Here is an 11,463-nt window from a genome sequence, read left to right on the forward strand (position 1 = left end):
GACTTCCACCTTCTGACACTACATCTCATCAGGACATTAATAAGCTCAAAGCTACGATGGAATATTCAGCGGATGCCTCCTTGGATGCAGCTCGTTTCGCATCCAGGGCCATCGCCTCTTCTGTGTCCACCCGATGCCTCTTGTGGTTGAAGCAATGGCAGGCGGATTCCGGAGCCAAATGGAGGCTCGCTTCTTCTCCCTTTTCGGCTGAGCGTCTCTTTGGGCCTCCTCTTGAGCCTCTTTTGATCGAATCAAAGGACAAAGGAAAGGTTCTGCCTTCTGCTAATCGCAAATCTGACACTAAATTGATTGATTGACCCTGAGTCACTTAGCTGGCTTTCATGCTTAAGGCGGGACTAGAACTCCCCGTCTCATGCTGATTGGCTGAGTCACTTAGCTGGCTTTCATGCTTAAGGCGGGACTAGAACTAACCATCTTGTGGTGATTGGCTGGGTCACTTAGTTGGCTTTCATGCTTAACGCGGGACTGGAACTCACCGTCTTGTGGTGATTGGCTGAGTCACTTAGCTGGCTTTCATGCTTAAGGTGGGACTAGAACTCACCATCTTGTGGTGATTGGCTGAGTCACTTAGCTGGCTTTCATGCTTAACGCGGGACTGGAACTCACCATCTTGTGGTGATTGGCTGAGTCACTTAGCTGGCTTTCATGCTTAAGGTGGGACTAGAACTCACCATCTTGTGGTGATTGGCTGAGTCACTTAGCTGGCTTTCATGCTTAAGGCAGGACTGGAACTCACCGTCTCGTGGTGATTGGCTGAGTCACTTAGCTGGCTTTCATGCTTAAGGCGGGACTAGAACTCACCATCTTGTGGTGATTGGCTGAGTCACTTAGCTGGCTTTCATGCTTAAGGCAGGACTGGAACTCACTGTCTCGTGGTGATTGGCTGAGTCACTTAGCTGGCTTTCATGCTTAAGGAGGGACTAGAACTCACTGTTTCCTGGTGATTGGCTCTGAGTCACTTAGCTGGCTTTCATGCTTAAGGCGGGACTAGAACTCACCGTCTCGTGGTGATTGGCTGAGTCACTTAGCTGGCTTTCATGCTTAAGGAGGGACTAGAACTCACTGTCTCCTGGTGATTGGCTCTGAGTCACTTAGCCGGCTTTCATGCTTAAGGCAGGACTAAAAGTCACTGTCTTGTGATATTTGACCCCAAGTCACCCAGTTGGCTTTCATGCCAAAAGGAGAACTAGCACTCACCGTCTCTTGGTTCCTAGCCTTATGCTTTAATCACTCGACTCATTATGGCTTGTTATGGGTTCTTCCATCCTACTGAACCTTAATTTTGTCGGGTTTTCACTAGATGTGCTGAATGTCAAACAGCAGGCATTTTGGATGTTTGAGAGAAAGCCATGGAGATAGCAATAGCACTTAGACTTATATACCGCTTCATAGTGCTTTACAGCCCTCTCTAAGCAGTTTAGAACAGGGGTGTCAAATTTGGGATTACATGTCCTCACGTGACGTATCACAACTACTTCCCCCTTCGCTAAACCGGGGTGGGCATAGCCAGCATGTGACCCATCCAGTGGCGTAGCGTGGGGGGTGCAGGGGGTGCCGGCCGCACCGGGCGCAACATCTGGGGGGGGCGCCCTGACTCGCCCCACGCCGCCCTTTGCCGGACTGTGGCCGCCTCTTTCCGCGCCCGGCTTGGCCCGCGAACTAAGCTCCCCGGCCCCGGCCCGCCCAGGCCCCTCCTGCGCACCGCCTACCTCCCAGCGGAGCCGCCAAGACCCGCCGCGCCGCCCCCGCGGGAGCCGAAGGAGAGCGGCGCTGCGCTCCGTCTGCCCGCGGCTGCAACGCCACAGCGTCCTCCCGCTCCGCCTGGAGCGCCCCGGGGAGCCGGCGCCTTCCCGAAGCCCCCGGTGCGCCTCCCACCCCCGCGGCACCTGCTTCCCTTCAGTCGAGCCTTTTCCCGCTGCCCTGTCGAGCTCCTCCTCAGGAGGAAGGCAGGAGGCCAGCATGGAGAGCCTCACTTGACTGATGCGGAGCAAGGGGCAGCTGCAGTCGGGCCGCCCTCAGGTTAGGGGGCGCAAATTACTTGCCCCGGGTGCTGACAACCCACGCTACGCCACTGGACCCATCCAGTTCGCAGGCCACGAGTTTGACGCCCCTGATTGAGAGAGTCAGCGTATTGCCCCCAATAATCTGGGTCCCCATTTTACTGACTTCGGAAGGATAAAAGGCCGAGTCAACCTTGAGCCGGTCAAGATCGAACTGCTGGCAGTGAGTTGAATTAGCCTGCGATACCGCATTCTAACCCCTGCGCCCCCAACAAAGGTCCCAAACAAAAGATGATGGATACAGTCATAAAATACTTGCTTATCAGGAGGTAAACATGAAATTGATTTTGGCTATTTTCAGCCTCACTGCACTTCTGCATTTTTTTTTTTTTTTGTTTCTCTTGGCAAGCAACCACGTTTCTAAGTGCCGAAGCTTTCATTTATTATTAAGGCTATCTATGTATTCTTATATGGTTTTAGATAGTTCCGGAAATTGGAAGATTGCTTTGCTCCTCTACTAGAAATAAGGAAGGGAGGAGATCAGACTTTGATCCGAGTCTTTATGGCAGTTATAAATCCTAGCAGAACACAGGAATGCAAGCACTCAAGCAAAGTAAACAGGTTTACTTGAATGCCAAAGTTCTCAGCAGACAAATCCAAGATCCAAAAATTAAAGCTACCGTCTTTTTCGGACTATACGAGGCACTGGAGTATAAAACCCACCAAGATTTTGAAGAGGTAAATTTGGAAAATATGTTTTTGCCCTCCCAAGCCCCCAGGAGCACTTTGCAGGGCTCCCAAACCCTCTGCACACCCTATTTTTTGTAAAACACGGGGCATGCAGAGAGTTTGAGAGGCCTGCAAAGTGCTCCGGGGGGGGAGCAAAAACGAGCAAAAAATGGCCCATTTTTTCATGAAAACGGGCCCGTTTTATGCAAAAAAAAATCCAGGGTGTGCAGAGGCTTTGGGAGGCTTGTAGAGTGCTCCTGGGGGCTGAAGAGGGCAAAAACAAGCGAAAAACAGGCTGTTTTTCGCTTGTTTCCCCCTCCCCAGCCCCCAGGAGCATTTTGCAGGCCTCCCCAACCCTCTGCGCGTCCATTTTTGCAAAAAACGGGATGCATGGAGGCAGGGTTTCGGGAGGCCAAAACAGGCTGTATTCAGTGTATAAGATGCACCCAGATTTTCACCCTCTTTTTTTGGGGGGGGTGGTGGAAAGATGCATCTTATACTCTGAAAAATACGGTAATTATACCATGCCAGTGGCGGGCTGCTTCCGGTTCGAATGAACCGGTAGTTGCGACCTGCAGGTGGGCCTCCCCCGGGCACAATCCCTTTCTATATCACTGTGTTTTTGACGCCATATGAATGCATGGAAGGCGCGCGTGAGCAAATTGCCATGTTTTTTTTATGCCGCATGTATGTGTGGATGGCGCTCGCGCGAGCGAAGCAAACATGCGCATGTGCTCCCATTTCCGGTGCTGGGCGAACCGGTTGTTATAGTATGTGACACCCACCTCTGCGCCATGCCAAAGGTCAATCAAGGAATCAGAAGCAGCAGAGATTCAGAAAAACAAGTTTGAGGTTAGAGATAGGGTTAGTGATTTGTCCAAAGAAGCTTGACTCCCAAGTCTTATTTTATAGGACTGGTTCAGGATCTATTGTTTGCCTGTGTATTATTGCGGCTGAAGCTGAAGTAGTCGTTGACAGGTAGGACGTTATAGCAGACAATTTTTTGCACTCAATTTTTTGCACTACGCTTAGGTCAGACCGTAGGCGGCATAGTTCAATTTTTCAAGCCCAAAATTTCAAACCTGTGGGCGTAACAGAGTCTATTGTCAGCAGACGAGTGGAGGACTCTTCTCGTGAGATACCTCTAGACTCCCTCGATCGGATTAATGTTTGATATACAGTGTGGATTCCAGGCAGACGAGCTGTATTCGAGGATTGGTCTGGCAAAGGTTTTGTATGCCTACAAAATTACAGGGTACTACATAAGTCTAAATGCTATTTCTGTTGCAAACCTCTTTTGGGGTGGTACTCTCACTGTAGATGCGTGAGGTGAGCAGATTCTACAGTAGCTGAGAACTGTTTTACAGGCATGGGCCTTATTGTTGGCTATCAGCACCTTGATTTGAACCTAGAAGCCACCTGGAAGCAGATGTTGTCTACTGGACTGGCAAACGTCAATCAGCCACCACATTCTGTTACATGGATCGGCTGCGGTTTCTGAGCCATTATCAAGGACAGCTCGACACAAACTGAAATGCAGTAATCTATCTGGAAGATAGGGTGGCTCAGTGGCTAAGATGCCGATCAGAAAGGTCGGCAGTTCGGCAGTTCGAATCTAGTGCCGTGTAACGCAGTGAGCTCCCGTGACTTGTCCCAGCTTCTGCCCACCTAGCAGTTCGAAAGTACATTAAAAAATGCAAGTAGAAAAATAGGAACCACCTTAGATGTGAAGGTAACAGCGTTCCGTGCTCCATTGGCATTGAGTCATGCCTGCCACATGACCACCAAGATGTCTTCAGACAGCGCTAGCTCTTTGGCTTTGAAATGGAGATGAGCACCGCCCCCTAGAGTCGGGAACGACTATCACATATGTTTACCTTTACCTGGAAGATAACAAAGGCGTGAATGAGTCGTGGATTTCAGCCATTCCTGATCTGGAAGGACACAACTGAGAAACTCATTGAACATGGCCAAAGCTTGGGAAAGCTGACATCCTCACAGATTGACGTATTCCTCTTCTCCCAATTGTTCCTGAGCTTGGAAAGGTAATTAACACATTCATGAAAGGGTCTTGAACTACATACCTGTTTGCCTGTATTGCCGTTAATTATAGATGCCAGAAATAGTTTATGTTTTAATTCCGATTCTCCCGCCTGACCTTCTCCTCTCCTTTCATTAGAACTGCAGTGGACAAGTAACTAAGCAATAAAACTGACCTCGGAAAATGCTTCTATAGCAAGAAAATGCAAACATCAGTAAGGGGAAAACTAATCAGCTGGCAGAGCAAACAGGTTTAAAGAGGAACACACAGGAGATGGAGTTAGGTCTACCTTTGACTGCACTGGGGGAAGGGGCAGTGTAAGTAAGCATTGTGTAGCATGACAGTGACTTATGAGTTTCCTCTCACTGTGCGGCCTGTATAAAATGGAAATGTCTCCTTGAGGTCAAACTCGACTCAAAATGACTTCATGGGCATGTCCTCACTTCGGTAACCGTAAGGAAGTGGTTTGGCAACTCCCTTGCTCCAGATTTCCATCATAAACTCACAGCTAAACCTTATCAGTTGCAACAAGAATTGAATCTTTTAATAGCTTGGGGGTCAGTTATGCTATCTCTGCAGGCAAGTCCCTCCTAAAATCTTTTAAGATTCCTAAAATTCCTTTCTAGTTCTGTCTATCGTCACTGGATGCTTTGGAATGGAATGGAATGGAATGGAATGGAATGGAATGGAATGGAATGGAATAGAATAGAATAGAATAATAGAAAAGAGTAGAGTAGAATAGAATCGAGTAGAATGGAATGGAATATAATAGAATAATAGAAAAGAGTAGAGTGGAGTGGAATAGAATGGAATAGAATAGAATAATAGAAAAGAGTAGAGCGGAGTGGAATGGAATAGAATAGAATAAGAGTTGGAAGGGAAGGGATCTTGGAGGTCTTCTAGTCCAACCCCCTGCTTAGGCAGGAAACCCTACATCACTTCAGACAAATGGCTATCCAACATCTTCTTAAAGACTTCCAGTGTTGGGGCATTCACAACTTCTGGAGGCAACTTCTGTTCCACTGATTCATTGTTCTAACTCTCAGGAAATTTCTCCTCAGTTCTCAGGGGCTTTGGAGAATAGCTCTTCTTTGTGGCAACCCCTGAGATATTGGAACACTGCTATCATGTCTCCCCTGCTCCTTCTTTTCATTAAACTAGACATACCCAGTTCCTGCAACTGTTCTTCATATGTTTTAGCCTCCAGTCCCCTAATCCTCTTTGTTGCTCTTCTCTGCACTCTTTCTAGAGTCTCCACATCTTTTCTACATCGTGGCGACCAAAACTGGATGCTGTATTCCAAGTGTGACCTTACCACACAAGAATGAAGAAGGGGTCACAAATATTGGGACGGGAAAGAGGTACAAACAAACCTGTTGATCAGCCCTTGATTGCTAAGAAGTATATCCCTATTAATTTGGGATGTCCTTTACCAAGGATAGATCTGAGCACCTGTTGTTTTATTCCCTTGTTCTCCATGTTCCCTTTTAGGTGGTTTTAATGACTAGGTGCCCACATTATCCTCAGGCATTGCTTGTTCATCAAAGAATTATTTTGAACCCCTTCCAATTAGGTTATGGAGTACCAGATGCCAATTCACAACCTAGTATTTTTCAAACTAAAGGGGTTGGATTTTGCCCAGCGTGCTAACAAAAACCAAATAAACTCTACCGACAGAGGGGAATATTTGTAGCTCAAGATTGAACTACAGGTAGACCTTGATTTATGACAATTAAGCCCAGGATTTAGTTGCTAAGTGAGACATTTGTTAAGTGAGTTTTGCCCCATTTTACAACTTTCATTGCCACAGTTGTGTTGTGGCCCACCAGTGGCCAGCAGAGCTGGCAGCAGATTCGGAGAGTGAGGAGGTTGGGGAGGAAGAACATAGGCCAGTCCTGGAGTCTGGGGAAGGCTCTGATGAGGGCTCGGTGTCGGAGGCAGAGAGGGGGCCAGGGCCGTATGCCAGTTATCAGCTGCCTTCAGAGTCAGACATCAGTGAGACAGACGAACAGCTGGAGTCTCTGCCCAGTGTGCGCAGAGTTGCCAGATGAAAGGAACAGCTAAAGAACAGGGGTCGACTTGGGAGGAAGGCCACAGGTAAACCACAAAGGTGTGGGAACTCCATCCCTGAAAGCTTTCAAGAAGAGACTGGACTGCCATCTGTCAGAAATAGTATAGGCAGTGTCTCCTGCTTGGGCGGGCAGGGTGGGTGGGTGTTGGACTAGATGATGTACAAGGTCCCTTCCAACTCCGTGTATCTGTATTTTGAAGTCAGGTATGAAATGTATAGAGGTAGTCCTCAACTTACGACCCCCCCCCACTGAGCCCAAAATTGCCAAGCGCCCCATTTGTTAAGTCAGCTTTCCTCCATTTTACTACCTTTCTTGCCAAAGTCGCTCAATGAATCACTGCAAAGCCGTTAAGTGAATCCGGCTTCCCCCATTGACCTTGCTTGTCATAAGGTGACATAAGTGACCCCAGGACACTGCAACCGTCATAAATACGAGTCAGTTGCCAAACGGCGGAATTTTGATGACCTGACTATGGGGAAGTTACCGTAGTCATTAAGTGTGAGAAATGGTCTCAAGTCACTTTTTTTTTAGTGCTGTTGTAAGTTCGAAAGATCACTAAACGAGGTGTTGTAAGTCAAGGATCAGCTGTACTACTGTTGTAAGGTTCCTTATTTATCAGACCACAAACTACCTTGCTTTGGCTTCTTAAACACCAATTCAACCCTAAACCATTGCAAACCACAATGGTTGCATTCATAGATGCTCAACCAAGATCCTAGCTCAGGACCTTCACCTGCAAATCCTATAATTTGAATTAAGCTCCAGTCTCTTCACTAAATTTTCACCAGGGGGGCAGCTACTGCCCAGCAAGGTCACAAGGTCATCATCATTATCATCCTCTTTTAACGACCCCATAATCCCTTGCGGGAAGAAGTCTGGGCAACTGAATGCAGCTAGCAGAGTGTTTACTAGCCGGATGCCTTTCCTGTTGCCAATGCGGAGTTTTGTTCAGCAGATATATTCCCATTGTGCCCAAAGAGAAAAATATCTGCCTCTATCTAGCATTCAGCATTCAGAAGGTACCACTGCAAAAAAAAAAAAAACTTTCCACATTTTTTTCTATAAAGGGGTGCTTTCCATGCTGGGAAACCATGGTGAATACTGACTTATCTCCTTTCTAAAGTGTACCCCATCCTTCCAAGCACATGCAAACTCTCCCTTTCAGGCTAATTTTAAGGTAGCAGTGCTACACACCAAGGAAGTTTACCTCTAAGGTAAAGCCAATGATGCAAAAGATATAATAGATAAGCAGCAATAAGGTTTATTAACAGGCCTTACAAAGTAATAAAATACAATCAAGTTTCTGTAGGTCACTTTTTAGTTCCCAAGTGGGTTGGCTTTCATTGTCTCTCTTAACCTCTGGGCTTTTTCCTTTGAAGGTTTAAAACTCTTTGCAAATGAGGTTCACCAACCTAATTAAGACATTCCAGCCCGCCCGTCTCTCTAATATGTCCCCAAAGGCAAACGGTTAAAAAAAAATTCATCACAGCTGGTGAGAAAACAGTGCAAAGGATATCTTCCTCTTTGATTCTGGGTTTCATATATGGCATTTTCAATACTGACGTTGTGGTTTCAAGGATAACCAGCCCTTCTACCGTTCTCCAAACACCCAGCTTAAAGGTCCTTGCAAAAAAAGACCCGCCCAGGCTCCAAAGCCAACACGGATTTACAATTTGATCGTTATTCACCCTTCAAGAGAGAGAGAGAGAGCCATTCCTCCTCTCACCCGGTTGTTTTTGCAAGGAAAAAAAAGAGAGCTAAAGTGCAGCATCTTGGCAACGGACATGAAAAGGTTATTTCGAGGTTGCCCCAAAAAATTCTCCTTGAGCAATTTTATGGACCCAAACCCCAAATTTCTGCATGGGGCGTATAAACCAATTCTCCCCATCCCAGCTCAAATTAAAACCCAAATACGTTCAGGAATAAAGTGCCAATTTCCATCCAGTTTTTCCCCAAACGTGAGCTGAAAAACCAGCTGGGCACATAACATCTTTGGAGATTCGGGACATCAAAATCCCAATTTTTGTCGTGGTTGCAACTTTAATCACTGTATTCCTCAATCTCCTGTAAAATGGAGCACTTGCACCCTTTTTTCCGTTTCATATGTTGGGGTTTCAAGTAACTTGCCAGGGAGGGCTTTCGGCTCACCCTCCTGGCTAGGGGGGTCGAGGGAGAGGAGACAGCGGCCGGCCGGACGATGGGATGAGTTGGGAAGATGGTCCTGCCCCGAGGGGCCCCCAAAAGCTGCCATATTTCTCCCGAGGCATTGGCGCTCAAGTACTGCCAAGCCCTTTTGCCGCTGCTGTCCCGTACCTGGGTTTGGCACTGAAGCCTCTCCACCAGGATTTTCATGACCACGGGGTGGCTGTGGATGGCTGCCAGGTGCAGTGGAGTGTAGCCGCAACCGGACCGGACGTTGACATCCAGGACAATCCCGGCCTCTTGAGCACCGGTGACAAAGTCCTGCAGCGCCTGGGCATTCCCGTGCTTGGCCAGCCAGTGAAGCACCGTGAAGCCGGAGACGAAGTCCCTGTTGAGTACCAGGTGAGGGTCTTCCTGGAGCAGCGCCCGGACCTGCATCCAAGACCCCGTGGCAATTTTCACCAGCCAGGTGTGTTCTCGGCCGTCCAGGGGCACCGAGGAAGACCTGTGCTCGGCAGACCCATCTGGGTTAGGAGCCAGCCTTTCCGCCAAGGGGGCATTTGCCGCGGGGCTTTGTCTGGGTGCCAACCTGGGGCTTAAGGGGGCATCCAGATTTGGGGATGGCGGTCTGCCCGTTTTCCTCAACAAATCCCGGCCTTCTGCTTTGCCCATGGTGGTCGCTCTGCCAACAATCCGGTGCAGTAAAGCCACGTGAGGAGGGGGCTTGGCGTCTTGGACAAGGGGCATCACAAGGCCGTTGCTGTGGGGGGCGTCCCCTGGTCCCTCGTGGCCAGCTGAGTTCTGGATGCCGCTGCCGTCCGCTTCCCCGTCCCTCGGGTGGGAGCCGCTCTCCCGGCTGGCACTGCTGCCCTCTTCGCTGATCGAGCTCTCCTGCTCCAGGTGGTCTTCCAAATCTTGCAAGGAAAGGCGGCTTCGGATGCTGCGGAAGACGGGCACGGGAGGGTCCCGCCAGCCCTCCAAGGATCCGAAATCCAGCGACCCACAAGGGCGGCAGGAGCTCCGGTCGGAGCTTTGAGACCAGGCTGGCACTGGGAAGGCTTCCTCCGCTGCCAGGGAGAGCTGGGATGGCATGGAAGCCGCATGATGGGTGACGACCCAATCCCGAATCCTTTGCTGGGCGCTGCCACCGTTGGGAAGCGGGCCCATTTCTCCGATGGGCAAACCGAGGCCGTTGGACGACGGAGGCGGATCCGGGGCCTCTGGCTCCGCTAGCGGCTGCCGGGGACCTTTTCTCTCTCCCCCAAGGCAGCCCATCGCGGGGCTGGCAGGCGGCGAGGGCCAAGATCCGATTCCAGGCGCGGCGGGCGGGCACCTGCCGGCCTTCCTCCGGCCCGCCGCGACTTCGCCATCCGAGAACCGTCCGGCTTCCCGAGTTTCCCGCAGAGAAGCAGCAGCGGCTCCCGGCGACTTCGGGGCTTGCTGGAGCTGCGGCGGAGGCGACCGGCCGGCTGGAGCCCGCGGCGGTTCGGATTCCTCCTCCCCGATGAGGTCCCGGTACCGTTTCTTGAGCACCACGTAGGTGGCGGCGCCGGGCCCGTCCTGGCTGACGGTGGCCACGGAGTTGACGAAGCCCTTGAAGAGGTGACGGCGGCGCTGGAGCTGCCCGGGATCCGCCCGGGGGTCGCGCAAGAAGCGCTTGAAATGGCTCAGCAAAGCGGCGTTGGCCACCCGCCCGCCGGCCCGGCAGAGGAAGTCCAGCAGCTCGGCTTGGCTCAGCTCCTGAGCCATGGCTCACCTGGCCTCTCCCGCTTCCTCCTCCTTCAAGCCATGCCGCCCTGGGGCGCCTGTCCGCCTGCCCGCCCCCGAAACAGAAACCGGACCGCCTCCGCCTCCCGCCGGGAGCTTCTGAGCCAACTTCAGCCCGGGCGCCGGTTTCACCTGCGCTTTTCTGGTGGCTCCGCCCACTTCCCCACCTCGGCGCCCCGCCCCTCCCGCGCTACGGCCCCACCTCCTCTCCTCTCGCCGAAACAAAAACAAAAACTTAAACTTCCCCGTGAGGGAAATTTTTTCCCCCGCCACTCTTGCAAAGAAACTTTGCTTTTTTTCAAATTAAATTAAATTTCTCTGACCTGTTTTTGCCCATAGAGGTAGTCCTCCGACTCCCCACGGTTCGTTTAGTGACCATTCGAAGTGACAAGGGCACTGAACTTATGCAATGCAATAGCAGAGTTGGGAGGGACCTTGGAGGTCTTCTAGTCCAACCCCCTGCCTAGACAGGAAACCCTATACCGTTTCAGACAAATGGCTATCCAATATCTTCTTAAAGACTTCCAGTGTTGGATCATTCACAACTTCTGGAGGCAAACTGTTCCACTGATTAATTGTTCTCACTGTCAGGAAGTTTCTCCTCAGTTCTAAGTTGCTTCTCTCCTTGATTAGTTTCCACCCATTGCTTCTTGTTCCTACCCTCAGGTGCCTTGGAGAATTGTTTGACTCC

General features: G+C 50.3%; 1 protein-coding gene across 1 annotated transcript; it reads right to left on the reverse strand.

Moving 5' to 3' along the window:
- Positions 1 to 8,101: 8,101 nt before the first annotated feature.
- SOWAHB (sosondowah ankyrin repeat domain family member B) lies at positions 8,102 to 10,916 on the reverse strand. The gene has a single exon (XM_081959836.1). The coding sequence runs from the start codon at positions 10,752 to 10,754 to the stop codon at positions 8,904 to 8,906; it is 1,851 nt and encodes a 616-aa protein (XP_081815962.1). The 5' UTR covers positions 10,755 to 10,916; the 3' UTR covers positions 8,102 to 8,903.
- Positions 10,917 to 11,463: the final 547 nt, after the last annotated feature.

This window comes from Natrix helvetica (genome assembly GCF_964273705.1).
Source record: "Natrix helvetica genome assembly, chromosome: 7".
In the NCBI taxonomy this organism is placed as follows: domain Eukaryota; kingdom Metazoa; phylum Chordata; class Lepidosauria; order Squamata; family Natricidae; genus Natrix; species Natrix helvetica.

Bases quoted from the DNA above. Each gene is read 5' to 3' on its own strand.
- SOWAHB (XM_081959836.1), bottom strand. From the start codon at position 10,754: ATGGCTCAGGAGCTGAGCCAAGCCGAGCTGCTGGACTTCCTCTGCCGG.